Source organism: Dasypus novemcinctus, chromosome 8, assembly GCF_030445035.2.
Source record: "Dasypus novemcinctus isolate mDasNov1 chromosome 8, mDasNov1.1.hap2, whole genome shotgun sequence".
Lineage (NCBI taxonomy): Eukaryota > Metazoa > Chordata > Mammalia > Cingulata > Dasypodidae > Dasypus > Dasypus novemcinctus.
The window spans coordinates 115,401,921-115,418,096 of NC_080680.1; the positions used below are offsets into that span (position 1 = coordinate 115,401,921).

General features: G+C 41.0%; 1 protein-coding gene across 8 annotated transcripts in view; it reads right to left on the minus strand.

Annotated features, from left to right (window-relative positions):
* SLC44A1 (solute carrier family 44 member 1) overlaps positions 1-16,176 on the minus strand; it is a 211,295-nt gene that overhangs the window by 108,277 nt on the left and 86,842 nt on the right. For all 8 annotated transcript variants that reach the window (XM_071217085.1, XM_071217083.1, XM_071217084.1 and 5 more), the window contains exon 4: positions 3,062-3,198. In XM_071217085.1, coding sequence (XP_071073186.1) covers positions 3,062-3,198 — 137 coding nt within the window. The remainder of the gene's footprint in view (positions 1-3,061; positions 3,199-16,176) is intronic.

Below are 16,176 nucleotides of genomic sequence, written 5' to 3' on the forward strand. Positions count from 1 at the left end.
TAAAAGGTGCAACACCTACCGGGGGGGGGGGGGGCGGTCTTCCTAACTAGACACCGAGCTGACCAGGCCACGCTTGGAAGCATGGTCCCTTAGAAGGATGCTGGCCCTGAAACACAGCATGCCAGGGGGGCAGCCCTGGGCATTTCTCCTTAGGGGGTCACTGCTGCTCATCACCCAGCTGTCCAGGTGACACTTCAGGTGCAAGGGACCAAGACTCACATCGGGCAGTTGGAGAGCTGCTCTCACTTGGTTGCCTCATGGTCCAAACAGAAATCAATGGATCTGGTAACAGATTCAAGCATAGCTTCCAGGGTCCCTGCAAGGGACATGCCCAGTTACAAAAGCTATCAAACTCAGGAAGCCCGAAGCAAGGGCTTCCTATTAGATGTTTTATAATTCATTTACCAAACTCCTAGGGCAGGTGTAATTGGGAGCTGGGGGGGGGGGTGTGGGGATAGAGTTAGAAAATAAACAAGATCAAATGTGTCCTTAAAGAAGGAGAAAGGAGTCCATTGACCCTTTACCCATAAAAGCTGAAAAGGACAACCTGTCTGCCCTTAAGGAGGAGAGGTAGGGTATCTGTACTATTAGGATTTAAGCTGGAAAGTGATAAAGAGCAAAGTACCATGGAAGTTGAAGATACTCAACCAAGTACTCAAAGCTTTTAGAGGAGTAGGTAGTCTTTGGAACAGTCGTTCAATAGAACTTTCTGCAGTGACGGAGCTGTTTTATATTTGAACTGTCCAACATGGTGGCCACTAGCCACACACATAGCTAATGAGCACTTAAAATGCAGCTAATGGGAGTGAAGAGTTAAATTTATAATTGTATTTAATTTGAACTTAAATAGCTACATGTGGCTAATGTCTACCATAATGCACTGCATAGATTTGGAAAATGGCACCTAGAGAATGGGCAAGATTTAGACAAGTGGGAAGGTCAGAGAAGTACTTGGAATGAAGAAGACTGTTTAGAGCATCACCAAGAGTTAGTAGCATCACACACAAGGAACAACAAATAATTTTAGTCCCCTAGAGGCCAGGGCAGCAATTTAGGAGTAGTAAATCAGTTTGGAAGGTTAGATCTTACCAGATCCAAGGCTTGATCAGAGGTTTGAATGTCAAATAGCTATACCAGTAGAGCTCAGAGAGCAGTGGGATGGCTAGCACCCCATCTGACAGACAAATAGACTTTTGTTTTTTCACTACCCGTGATTTCTGAGCAAGGGATTAATGTGGCTAAAGTGCTAGGAATAAATATTAATATGGCTGCAGTATGTAAGCTAGAAGTAGAGAGAAACTAGAAGCAGGAAGACTATCATTCCATTGGTGGAACAGTAATGTCAATGATAATAACTTCAATAGCCAACACTTTTATTGAGCAATTTAGAATATGCCAGACTGTGTTCTAAGTATTGCATGTATTTACTCCTCATAACAATGTACTGGGTAGTTTAGGTACAGTTATTATCCCTATTTCAAAGATGGGAAAACTGAGGCATGGAAAGGGCAAGTAGCTTGCCCTTAATCTCACAGCTAGTAAATGGTGGGATCAACCTTTGACCCCAGATAATCTTACTCCAGATCCTAGACTCTTAACCACTGTTGAAATAGAATGTATTCATATTTATTCCTATAAATAAATTTATTTATGTACACTACCTATGACAGGTCATTATTTGTACTCACACTAAGAAGATTTGGGAAAAACCCTTAAGAGACCCCTCCCTAAGAGACCTGATAATAACTGGGATTATAGTTCTGATGTAAGGCTCAGAAGGCCAACACATGTGAAGATATCATGTGGGAACAGGAAACAAGACCTTACAGAGCAGTTGGCACCTCTTTATTCACCACCCACACAAGTACCCAGTATTTTTCCTACATCACATTTAATCCTCACAACAACCTATGAGGGGAATATTATTTTTATCCACATGAAGAAATCTAGGCACTGAGAGGCTGTATCACTAGCCCCTGGTCAAAGAGCTAGTCAGTGACAGAACCCAAATTGGAATCCAGATCCCACTCAGTCCCAAACTCTTTCTGTTAACTTATGATGCTGGCAGGGAGCAGTGGGAAGGCTAGCACACCATCTGACAGATCTGAGCTCTACTGGTATGTATGTAGCTACAATCCCAGACACTTTCTCCACCCAGCTAGAAGTCATCGCACGTGGAGTTAGCTGTTGTGCCAAGGATAGAACTAGTCTGTGATTTGGGCAGGACTGGAGCTCTGAGGAGTCCCTATGAAAAATACAAACATGAAACCTCATGTATGTACAAAATCATGCGCTTGTGAGGCCATCAGTATGTGGCTTCACCTACCTCCCCCAAGAGTGGTTTTAATAAAACTGTTCTCTGAAGAGAACTGAGGAGAGTCATGCAGAACTGAGGATGGGACCTGAGATTAAAATTTTCAAGAGAACAGAGCTGGATTTCAGGAAACTAACCATGTTGGTTTTCTCATCTCCTTCTCATAGATTAACCTCAAACTTTCTTCTTAGGAAAAAATGGTTACAACATAATGGTAAATTTTTAAAAAGCAGAACAGAAAAAAATATATATACATTAATACACTGAAAAAGAACTGGTGTGGAAGTCTTGTTTCTACTTCTTTATGTTTTGTCTGAACTTTTCAAATTTCTATGATATATTTAGCATACATGTTAAATAGGGATAAAAATAAAATAATAAGTTAAATACCTGTAATCCACATGGGGGGGGAACAAAACAAATTTTACGTAAGTGGTCTAGTCATTCCAAAACACTCAGTAGGCTACATCAAAATCATCTGAGGCATCTGTAAAAACGACAAATTTCCAGAGCCCAAAGACCTACTCAACCGGAAACTCCCTTGGTGGGGCCCAGGAATCTGGAGTTTTAACAAGCTCCCTCAGTGACTATGATTTTTTTATCACAGAAGTCCAAAATTACTTTCAATTCTCTTTTTTCTTCTTAAAGTTCCTTGACAGTTTATTTAAGGCTATGACAAATTTATATTGGAAAGTGACAGTGAGAGTAGGTGACTGGGGCATAGATTTCCATGGCCTAATTTCTCACCATTCATCTCTGCAAACTTCTGAACATCACTCAGGGTTTTCAGCTCTTGTCCTGGACATGCTGCAACACACAGTGCTATGGACTTGATCTTCCGGTTTATCAAGTCCAGATTGCATGGATCCAAAAAGAATACATACCTAAAACATGGAAAAAAAATTAGGATATTATTTTGTAAAATATATTCTGGTTTGCTATGGAATTGAGCATAAAAGCAAAGATCTATTCCATACTCCTTTCACAAGAAAAATTTCACATATCTAATCGTGAACAAATTTTTAAAATAACTGCTTATAAATATACTCTCAACTCTAGGAATAAGAGGAATTGTAGGACTTTCAATTTTCATTATCTACTTTTCTAATATTTAAATATTTGTAATGTGTATACGCAGATTTTATAACCAGAAATCACCTGCTAGTTTTCTTAAAATAATTTACTTTTAAAAGTAAACATATATATAAAAAATATAAAAAGATAATTTAGTTTTCCTTTTTTTGCAAATTTCACTTGTACAAAAAAATTGCTGATAACAATACTGCTATATAATGTAGATAATATAATTATAGTTCATGTAAATTTTAGTTACTACATAATAATAAAAATAAATATTTATATAATTGGACATATATAGCTGGAGACTAGAGAGAAATACAACATCATAACAGCAGTCATCTGAGTGTAAAGAAATTTTCTTTCCTTTTCAGAATACTCAAACTTTTCTAGAATAAATACAGATTATTTGAGTTGAGATAACGACAATATTGTTTACTAAAGATATTAACCACAGATAGACAAAATAATCGCAACTGCTAAGCTATTCCCTCTGTATCATGTATACTTTTATTTTAGAAAAGGGAAGATTGATTAAATCACACCAAAACCAATTTTTTCCCTAATATTTTAAAATAGAAAAGATGACAAAGATGTTATTATTTGCCCAAAGAGAAAGTAAGGGCCAACCACTACTACCCAAGATAAGCCAAGTATAATATTTTGGGTCAAGGGAGGGAGAAGCACAAGTCGGAATGCTTTCAAGTAAAATAAGAGTTAAAGAACCTCCAGCCTCGGGGTCAATTCTAATTGGGTCCATGGTAAGTTTTATAAAATCATATATCTGTCAACAGCCTTTTCCACATGCAGAGTATGATTCAAGTTTGGAACAGAAAATATAACCAAATATAAGAATTAAAGGGAAAACTGAAGAGCAAAGATGTAAACTCAACACGTGCTGGGATGGACAATCTAAAGAAATCCCAAAAAGGCCTTTGCCAGGATCTACATCACATACTTCAGTAGATTAAGGTGACCAAGAACACAACATGAAGGTCAGGTATAAAGCTACAAACTACTAAACTGAAAAACAAGAAATGTCATTCTCTTAGTGACTCCAAAACCATTGATTTTATACTCAGATAAAAGGAAAGAAAAGAAGCCAGGCATAATTTGTGGATTCTAAAATGATGTGGTTTGAAAGTGGGATTCATAAACTGCTCTATGTTAATGTCAAGGAGCTGGAGCTTAGAGAGAAGTGTTTCTGGCAACCTTTGGGTAGAACTAAGCAGTGTCCCTTACTTAGTGTCCCTCTGCCTGTTCTGTGTACCCTGACTGAGCATGCCAACACTTGGGACCCCGTGCAAAGAACTGCACAAAGCCAGCCCCCACAGGGCACAGGCAGGCCCTTGAGGAAGGTGTCAGAGGACCTCGGAATGGTTTCCTACCTCTCCTACCGCCCCCTCCCCCAACCAGTAATACTGTTAACAATGAAAATTCAAATACTAATGGTAGTCCACATTACTGAGCACTTACAATGTACTAGGCACTGTCCTGTACGAAACCCTTTACATATATTAACTCCTCTAATCCTCAAAACAATCCTGTTGTATGCTGTGTGCACGTGTGTGTGTGCTGGGGGAGTGAAGGTGGGTGGGTAGAGAGCAGTTGAGTGGACGGTTCTAAGTGATGACAAAGGCCTTCGGAAATATCTAGAGATGTCACACAATCCAATCACAGTAGAAAAACAGGCTTTGGAAAAAAAAGCGAAAAAGCCAAGCTTCCAGGGCCTCACCTGAGCCCACTGAGAAGAGATGTATTGTCTGACTGTCCTGCAGGCGTCTGCCTCCTCCAAGGCCCAGAGCCCCCAGCATATTGTTTACTTACTCTCTTTTCTACCTCAAAATACACCCCTTTGATTTATACTGTGATGGGGCAGCAGCCTCATACCACGCTTTAGTCAGACCAACCAGAGCTTGCATTCTGGTTCTCTCTCCTAGTGGTTCTCGGACCCTGGGAGGAGCTATATCCTCTGAGTCTATTTCCTTATCTGTAAAACCGCATACCATCTACTTTATAGTTATTGTAAGGTTATCCATGATATATATGAAGCACCTAACATATGGAATATACCCAGTAACACACTGTTCATCATCATTATGGAAATGTATTTGTCTTTCACAAAGCTTATATTTGACAGTAAGGCTCTAAACCTAACACTTTCTAATAGGTGCATAAAACAGGATTACAATGCTAATATTTAGCTTTCATTCAGAAGAAAAATCTGTGTAGGGATATTTAAGACTGCTAGGTCACAAGCCTTGATAAGAACTAAGTAGGCCTCTGGAACAGGTCTAGCACCAAGAAAAGAAGAACAGGGGGTGAGAAGAATTCTATGACTGAAGCTCTGTAGGACTAACACTGCACATTTTTTAGCCTGTATATATGGTTTGGAAAATGTATAATAAAATCTAAAAAACAATTTTCAGTGGTATTATCAGGAAATACATACCCACATGCATATATATCATCACACTCCAGTCACCTACCTCCACAATCAAAGAACATATTCCATTTAATTCTCTCTTCATTACACAAATTCAAATACACATGCACACACACTGGAGCAGTTTGATATGGTTCATGAATTCCAAAAAGAAATATTAGATTATGTCTGTAAACTGGGCATATTTCCTCTGGGCATATTAGAGTGTATTGGATTCAGAGGTTTTACTTTTACTTGATTAAATAACGATTAAGGCTTTGATAGGCCATATCAGTGGGACGTTCATTCTCCGCCCCCTTGGTGGGTGGGACTCTCAGAAAAAAGACATGGCAAAGGACAGAGTAGAAAGTTTTGAGTTGGAGCCCAGGAAGTGAACACATAGGAGAAGAACAGAGAGGAAGAGAGACAGCTCCTTAGACATGGCAGAAACCTGGGGATAGACAAAGAGCCATTCGCCTGATAAGTCTACAGCAGGCCTTGTGAAGAGCACACAGCAGCTGAGCCCAGAGAGAAACAGAGCCCTGGGAAGAGAGGAACCCAAGAAGCCTGAACTCTTGGCAGATGCCAGCAGCCATCTTGCCTCAACACATGGCAATAGACTCTGGTGAGAGAAGTAACTTATGCTTTATGGCCTGGTAACTGTAAGCTTCTACCCCAAATAAATACCCTTCATAAAAAACAATCAATTTCTGGTATTTTTCATCAGTACCCCTTCACTGACTAATACATATACACAATGCTAAAAATAGTTTAGAGGCATTAGGTTCTACTTCTGTTAATGTTTCCTGGAATTTGGTGGTAGGCACTGTCACATTCATGACCTTACTTGATCTCTACAACAGCTCTGAGGTAGGGGTCATTACCATCCCACAGATAATAAAACTGAGGCCCTAAAGGACTAATTGTCAGGTGCAAGGGAGCTAGTAGGTGCCAGAGCATTAATTCAAACCCAGTCCTTCTGATTCTGAATTTCACTGTATTTTCAGTTTGCACTGTTCTCAAAGTATTTCTGACAAATATCATTAATAATTTTAACTGTCCTAGATTAACTCTGAATATTCTATTTCTAGCATTCTGGAGTTTATCAAATCCATGGTAACATATTTATAAATAACTACTTTCTTTTTTAAAGATTTATTTTATTTATTTATCTCTCCCTAATCCTCAGTGCACTTGCTGTGTCTGTTTGTCTTCTTTGTTTCTTTAGAAGGCACTGGAAACCTAACCCAGGACCTCCAATGTGGGAGGGAGGCGCCTAATTGTTTAAGCCACCTCTGTTCCCTGCTTTGTTGTGTGTCTCATTATGTTTTTCTTCTTGTGTCTCTTGTGTCAGTTTGGTGCCCCCACCCATCGTGCCAGCTCACTGTCTTCTTTAGGAGACAATGGTCACCGAACCACAGGCCTCTTGGGTTCGGCAGGAGCCCAATCACTTGAGCCACATCTGCTTCCCAATAACTATATTTTAACCAATTGATATTTAACTGAGTATTTATAGAGTAAGAATGGTGCTTGAATAAAACACTTTTGAACAAAATGAACTTTATGTGGCAATTTAAATTTTTGGCAGTGAAACAAAACCAACTCTGAAATAAGCATAGCATTGGCCGTCCAGATTATTGTAATTTATTGAAATCTACAGGTGAGTTGTTTTCAATTGAGAGGGCAAGGCACAAGGAGTTACAATACATTCTAGAGAGGCCTCTTAAAATACTCAGCCTACCTTCTCTCGGCCTTAAGGCAAATGGCTGTGGGGGGGATTGAGCAATAGGATTTCAAAAAGCTCCTGGCAATTCTCACTGCACATTTTGCCCATAGCCCTCATGCCTCCACAGTCGAGAACCACTGTCACAATCTGTGAGCCTAAGTTTAAAGAAGTTTTGCACTGCTATTCTTAGTGGCTCTTTTACAAGACCTATTAATAACTTAACAACAGCTTCGTTTAAGTTTTGCATCCTTTAGAGGAACTGGAATGAATACCGTAAGTGGGAATGAAGGAAGAGAAATAAGAGACAAAAATACAACTTCAGCGGCTCTCGCAGCTGCAGGCATTGGCAATATATGATATGCACACAGCATGCTCACATGATACTGAGAAGAACACATTTCCCAAGGGAATTGCAAAACAGCCTATACGAGCTTTGAACTTAAAAGTTAGATGGGAATGGAGAAAAATGCTCAGACAAAACTGTAAAGCCAACGTTTTACAGAAGACTTGGTTTCTGGGAATTATTTGAATGGTACAGAGGAAAAAATAAATTCATTTTAAATTGAAATCTTGAAATACAACAAATTATACCAAAGAGGCAAGAAAAGTAGAGAGATTTAAATAAAATGTTCTGTCTACACAGTGAACTCTTGAGGGGACCAAAAGCACCAAAGATGAAGACAAGCAAAGAGGCAAAGAAGAGGCACCAAAGCTCAAGGGGATTGGAAGTTCTGGAAGAGGGACAAAAGCCCACAAAGGGGTGCTTTTTAAAGCTGTGACATGAACGCTGAATGACTTGATGCAGAAAGAGATGTCAGAGAAGGTTCAAAGCTAGGTTTAAACTTCTTTCTTGCTTTCATCTTCTTCATCAAAGACAGGGCAAGGTAAAGGAACTCGGGTTTCCTGAGAATTAGCTTTGAGCCACAAAACCCAGTTTTCAGGTGGGCAGCTAACCTAAGGCCGCACGGCCTTGAGCCGGGCGAGTCCGACTCCCACATCCTGCTCTTTCCACCATTGCTACTTCACTTCAAACTGGAAAGTGAGAATAAATGTAATGGAGAGGGAGTCATAGCCCGGCCAAGTCAGTGGTTTTACACGGGCCAATCCTCTGGGAACCGCCAATCCTCTGGGAACCTCGAGCAGACAATGGTATTCAACATTGCGTGGTATTTGACAGGCACACGAGGATGACACAGGCTGATAGGAAAACACTTGCCCCTACTAAGTGTGTGCTTTGTGCCCACACCTGGGCTAGGTCCTTGTGCTACAAAATGCATAAAACACAGTAGTTGTTGTTGTTTTGAGGTACTGGGAATGGGGGTTAAACCCAGGACCTTGTATGGGGGAAGCTAGCGCTCAACCACTTGAGCTACATCTGCTCCCATAACACTAGTTCTCGAATGCAAGTTACTTGCTGCCTAGAGAAGAAGAGGCAAAAATAGTCATTTCGAAACCATGTGATACATGCCAAAGTGGAGATGGCAGTGGAGATGGTGGAATCTGCACAGAAGGTAAGGGGTCAGGGGAAACTTGGAGGAGGAAGGAGTAATATTTAAGCCTACAGCTTGAAAGTGAGTTGGAATTTTCCACACAGAAGGAGAAGGCCATTCTAGGCAGAGGAAACTACACGTGTACAAGCTCAGAGGCATGAGAGAACATACTTAAGGAACTGCCAGTAACGTGACATGGGGGACTGTGGGGTGGTGAATCAAAGGGCTGTGCCCCAAGGGGAAGCAGGGGATAAAGCGGGAGCTCTCCTTAGGCTCTGGAGGCTCCTAAAGCCCTGCTCCATTAGGCTGCGTGCTCTAAATGGTCACAGCCCAGTGCTGCCCTGGTGTAACTAGTCCCTTAGGGAGAGTGCCAGAGAGGAGAAGGACAGGGGCACCAGCAGCACTGTTCCAGAGATGAGCATTTACCATTAAATTGCCTCCTGCTGCCATGGCAACTCTCTGCAGCAAGGCTTCTAGGAGCAAATGGTGGCAAGCAGATACGAGGGCTGCTGGCCACTTCCTGACGAATTTGTCTTGTCTTCTCTCCAATCAGCATGGAAACACCATGGAACTAGAGCTGGAAAGCTGGATGAAAAATCTCTCAGTTGCCTTCTGGTTTTAGTGACTCCTGGCATGTGTTTTCCCCCAGAGAGGAATAAAAATGGAGTCTGATCATTTCTTCCAATTATTACCTCATATCAATTTACAATTTATAGCCCCTTTCCAACAAGGGCACTGCCATCAGTGAATTACATCAAAGGAAAAACACAATGGCCTAGCAGATGCCTGTGCTATGCTAAATACAGGCTACAGAAAACCACAGTGGAATTCTCCCCAGAGAAAGCCTCTGGCTTCCTGTGGGAATGCCAGGAAAGTTAGTCCAGTCACCCCATCCAGGGTAGGACCCAACTACCCCACCAAGGGCTATTATAAGAGGATAGACCCACAGGGGCACACCAAAGTTGGTGAAACCCAAACTAAGCTAACCCAATTATCTGCAACACATAATTAACTGAAACTTTGCTGGCCCTAAACTTTCTAGAACAAAGCTAAGAGGACAGAAAGAAACAAGTTGACTCTAGGTAGTTGCTGCGGGACTTGCAGTGTTCACTGTACAGTGTACAATCCCAATACTGTACAAATATGAACTAGAGAACCGAAGGCAACTAGGACTACGGTGAGCTGTGGGGATTTCAGCCCAGGAGGGTGTTGACAGTGACGTCCAACTGCCCCACTTTCTCCCCGATTCTCATGAGGTAGATGCAAAAAGCTCCTGAGAAAGAGGTACCACTTGTCAAAGAAATACCTAAACACACATCCCGTCAACCCCCCAAGAGGCAGCTGGGCCCTAAAGTCATAGCAGTTTCCTATTCTAGCACTTCTGTAGCCCTAGATTTACACTCAGGTGATAAGAAGAGAAAGCCCATAGTCCTTTCTGGTAAATTCATAGTATCAAGAGCTGAAAACAAATTAAAATTATGGAGGAAGCCTGGGGATCTGATTAAGATAGCAACTCAGGGAATCCATCATCTAATGGATGTGTGTAAGGAGATGATATACTTACCTCTCTAATCTCATCTCCTTATCTACTCCCACTAATTTCTTCCTGGTTTCCCTCCCATTATTCCTCAAACAATCCATCACCCTCTCACTTTGGGGCCCTTTGCACTATCCTTCTCGAATGTTCTTTCTCCAGAAAGCATCAAGGAGTAGCTGCTTCACTACTTTCAAGTCTTCATTCAAAGTCTCCCAGTGACCTTCCCTGGCCATCCTTATAAATAAAATGCCAATTCCCCACACTGACATGCCTTACCTCCCTTTCCTGCTCTATTTTTTTCTCTTGTACACTTACACTTGTTAACACAGTACATATTTTACTTATCTGTTTATTATCTGTCTCCACCTCTGAAGGCAGAGTTATTTGACTGATTCCTCATATCTCCATTGCTTAAAATAGCATCCAGAATAGCTTCCAGAACAAGGAAGAGGTTGCATAATATTTGTGGGTTTTTTTTTAAAGATTTATTTATTTTTATTTCTCTCTCCCCCCCCCCCCGCCCCTGCTGTCTGTTCTCTGTGTCTATTGGCTGCACGTTCTTCTTTTGTCCGTTTCTCTTGTCAGCATAAGGGGAATCTGTGTTTCTTTTTGTTGCGTCATCCTGCTGTGCCAGCTCTCCATGTATGTGGCACCATTCCTGGGCAGGCTGCACTTTCTTTCACGCTGGGTGGCTCCCTTTACGGGGCGCACTCCTTGCGCGTGGGGCTCCCCTACGCGGGGACACCCCTGCATGGCAGGGCACTCCTTGCGCGCATCAGCACTGCGCATGGGCCAGCTCCACACGGGTCAAGGAGGCCTGGGGTTTGAACCGCGGACCTCCCATGTGGTAGACGGACGCCCTAACCACTGGGCCAAGTCTGCTTTCCGCATATTTATTGAGTGAATAAACCTGTGTGAGAGTTTGTCAAGTGGTATGGGTGTGGAGAGGAGGAAGGGAACAAAATATTTCAGGTAGAAGAAAATACTTTCATTCGCTCAACAGAAATTTATTAAATACCTGCTCTACAAGACATTGGGCCAAATAAGCACTGGAGATGCAGCGATGAATATAACCAACACAAATAAATGTCTCCCTTCCTAACATTTCCAGTACAGAGGGTATGGAGGTAATTATGAAACAGTGCAAGTGTTATAGCAGGGAAAAGAGGATACCAGAGGATACATCAGATGGGCCCCCTAAATGGAGACAGGGTAGGTGCCCAGAGAGAAACGATATCTAAAGCCAGCACCTAAAGAATGAATAGGAGTTAACCAAACGTAGGGGCAAAGAGGTGGGAGCAGGGAGGGAACAGACAGTGCAAGCCATACGTTCAGAAAATGACAAATGTCAGTATGGTTGAGGTGAAGTATCATGGAAAAGAGCTGGCTGGACAAACTGGAGCTAGACCACAAAGGGCCTTACAAGTGATTATGAAAGATCTTAGAAAGTAAGCTGCTAGGAGTTTTCAGACCACTGGTTGTAATGTAGAGAATGAATCAGAGGGAAGCAGGAGAGAAAATAAGGAGACTGGTCAGGAGGCTACTGAATTTCTACCAAGAAATGATGACTTGGATGAGGATGGAAATGAGAATGGGAATGAAAAGGAGATTTCAAAAGCAGGAAGGTACAATGAAGGAACACAGACTAGGTGTGATGGGAAAGGAAGAAACTGAGGATGTTGCTTAGCATTCAGACTTGGAATCCTATTCCATTTAATAAGATAGGGCACTTAGAAAGAAGAGTAGAATACAGAAGGATAAAGATGTTAGATGTTATGGCTGCAGGGCCATGGGGCATCCAAGTGGATCTAGGCTTTGGCTTGAGCGTTCTAGCAGAGTATTCTGGGTGGGGACAGAGATTTTGGAATTATTAGCATATAGATGATAACCCCACCCCAAGAAGTGTATGAAATCACCGATGTGAGTGCGGACAGTTGAGATTCTTAACCTGGGTGAGATCTATGACAGCCAGAAATCATAAACAAGTTTCATGTGCATTTTTTTAAAAAAAAGATTTCATGCTTCATAGTTTCTGACGGATCATCAAAGGCCCGCAAAGAAATTTTTAAAAAAGGGCAAGAAGTAAGAAAAATAGAGCCAAAGAGACATTAACATTGCGAAAACAAAGGCACAGAACAGGAAACGCATGAGAGAAAAAAATGGTTCTTCTACTTAGCTACAGTGTCTGCCTCTTTCTTATATGTTTACTACAGTGAGAAATAATTGCCAGATGGTAGCCAAGAATCACTGACATCAAATTGTGTTCCTTATATTAAATGAAAGCAAGAAAGTAAATTTTGCTTTTAAACACTTTTAAAAGCTACCAAAAAAAAAAGTTTTCTATTTAATCCAACCAGTGGAATAAAACTCCAAATCCAAGTTTGTTATCAATACCATATGGTGAGAAGGAGCATTCTCAAAATCAAGTTAATCCAGCACTTACATTGAGAAACAGTGTGTCAAGAATCAATGACCGGGAAGCAGTTATGGGTTAACTGATAGAGCGTCCGCCTACCATATTGAGGGTCCAGGGTTCGATACCCAGGGGCTCCTGACTTGTGTGGTGAGCTGGCCCACGAGTAGTGCTGATGCAAAAAAGGAGTACTGTGCTACCCAGGGGTGTACCATGAGTAGGGGTGCCCCACACACAAGGAGTACACCCCATAAGGAGAGCCACCCCGCATGAAAAAAGCACAGCCCGCCCAGGAATGGCGCCGCACACATGGAGAGCTGATGCAGCAAGATGATGCAACAACAACAACAAAAAGACACAGTTTTCAGTGCCACGTGACAAGAATGCAAGTGGACACAGAAGAGCACACAGCAAATGGACTCAAGAGAGCAGACAATGGTGGGGAAGGGGAGAGAAGTAAAAATAAATCTTTGAAAAAAAAAAAGAATCAATGACCACGTTTTTCTTTTCTTTTTTTTCATTTTATTTCTCTCCACCCCACCCCACCCCCCATTTTCTGCTCTCTGTGTCCATTGGCTGTGTGTTCTTCTGTGTCCACTTGCATTATCTGGTGGCACTGGGAACTTGTGTCTCTTTTTTTTGCATCATCTTGTTGCGTCAGCTCTCCGTGTGTGCAGCGCACTCCTGGGCGTGCTGTGCTTTTTTTTTTTCCCACATGGGGCACCCCTACGTGGGGGTGCCCCTGTGTGGCACAGCATCCCTTGCACGTGGCAGCACTGTGCATGGGCCAGCTTACCACATGAGTCAGGAAGCCCTGGGGATCAAACCCTGGACCCTCCAATGGTAGATGGACGCACTATCAGTTGAGCCACATCTGCTTCCCTATTTCTTTTTCTTTTCTGTTTTAGACAACTTTATTGAGATATAATACACATATAACTAACCCATTTACACTGTACAATTCAATTTTTTTCACTATATTTTACAGTTTTTCAATAAGCACCATAATCTAATTTTAGAACACATTCATCACACCTAAAATAAACTTTGTATCCATTCAACATTCACTCCTCATCCTCATTTACTCCCAGCCCCCAACCCTGGGCAAGCACTAAAATTATTTTCTGCTTCTACAGATTTGCCTATTCTGAATTATTTCACTTAAGTGGAATTATATATCTGGTCTTTTGTGATTGGCTTCTTTTACTTAGCATGTTTTCCAAGTTCATCCATTTTGTAGGGTGAATTAGTACTTCATTATTTCTTATGGCCAAATAATATTCCACTGTGTGGCTAGACCATATTTTGTTTATTCATTCATCAGCTGATGCACATTTGGGTTGTTTCTACTATTTGGCTATTATAAATAATGCTGCTATGAACATCTGTGTGTAAGTCTTTTAGTGCACATATGTTTTCATTTCTCTTGGGTAGATATGCAGGAGTGGAATTGCTGGGTCCTTTGGTAACTCTATGTTTAATAGGCTGAGGAGCTGCCAGACTCTTTTCCAAAGTGGCTGTACCACTTTAAACTACCACCAGCAATATATGGAGGCTCCAATTTGTCTACATCTTTGCCAGTAATGTCACTTGTAATTGTTTTTGGTTTTTTTTCTTCTTTTCCAGGAGGCACTGGGGATTGAACCCAGGACCTTATACATGGGAAGCAGGCATTCAACCACTGAGATGTATCTGTTCCCCAATCTTTTTTATTATAACTATTCTAGTGGTTACAAAGTGGTAGCTCATTGGGGGTTTGATTTGCATTTCCTTGATGACTAATGATGCTGAACATCTTTTTATGTACTTATTGGCCATTCCTACATGTCCTTTGGAAAAGTGTCTATTCAAATCCCTTGCCCATCCCAGATTTCTTTTTAATCTGTGAGAAAGACAGCGTGAGGTAAAGACAGAGTTAGACTAGGTATTGTCACAACAATGTGAAAAAAACTGCATTCCAAGAGAAAATAAGAATGAAAGTGGAGAAAGAAGGGCACTTGGGAGGCTGAAGATGGCTGCAGTGGGCCAAGCAGAACAAAGATCTGGAAGGAAAGAAACTGGTCAGAATAGAGAATTCCTGAATTGGTTTGAACACATTTTACAGGTGGAATAATTAAGGGCGATGCCAAAGACCGAACGGTGACTATGGAAGAGGAAATCCTGAAAGCCCCCACTGTGAAAAAAATTCAACAGCTCCCAGGACGAGATTGAGAATCAATGAGACTACAAACCTAAAGTTTGTGAAAACAGCTGTGTTTTCCCCATCTGTGTTAAAAAGGGAAAAGGTTTTGATAAGTAACTCTGAAACTTGATCTGGAAAGTGATAATAAAGACGATTGAAAATAAATAGCAGTTAACGCGTACAGTAACTGGCACTGTGCTAAGAAGTATACATGATTTATCAAATCTATTCCTCCAAAACACCCTATGACATAGGTACTACTTTTATCCTCATTTTACGAACGAAGGTCTTCAAGTCAAACATATTATTAGTATTTTCCCTGGTATAAACAGTCCTTTGGTTATCTATCGGATCTACCCTCATAGAGATAGCCTCAACTATACAAAGCATCTTATCCTCCACATAATAACTACAAACACTGTTCCTACTGTCTTGCTTTTACCTGAACATCAGAAAATCACATTTTTTGATCATTAAATATGCTCACCACATGGTACTACTTCACTTCTTTATTGCTTTAATCTGTAAATTATCTCCTCCTCTCCACAACAAAGTTATGTATAATATTCCATTTTAAAATTAGAATTTATTTTGCCTGGTAAAATAAAGAGATTAAGATAGACCTAAATGTATGGTTTTTTTTCATATTGTCATTCAACCCAATGGTTTTTGTCAAATACTGATTTCTTTGACAGTTTTAATTTTACTTGTGTTCTCGTATATCAAATCACTATCAGTTTATTTCTATTTTTGTTCCCTTCACTGTTGTTAACCTATGTTCAGGTATTATTACTAATGTATTTTGGAATGAATTTTGATCTTGAGTGGCAAAACTCCTTTGGCTCCCCTCTTAAGCCAGTCATTAATTAGACAATGACAGCTACAGATACATAATCCTTACTCAGAGCATGAGTAGTCACCCACACACACATTTTGCATGGCCAGTACCATTAATTGCCAACATTTAAAAAGTAGAAGTTAGATTATGTATGCTTCCCCCTGAAACATACAC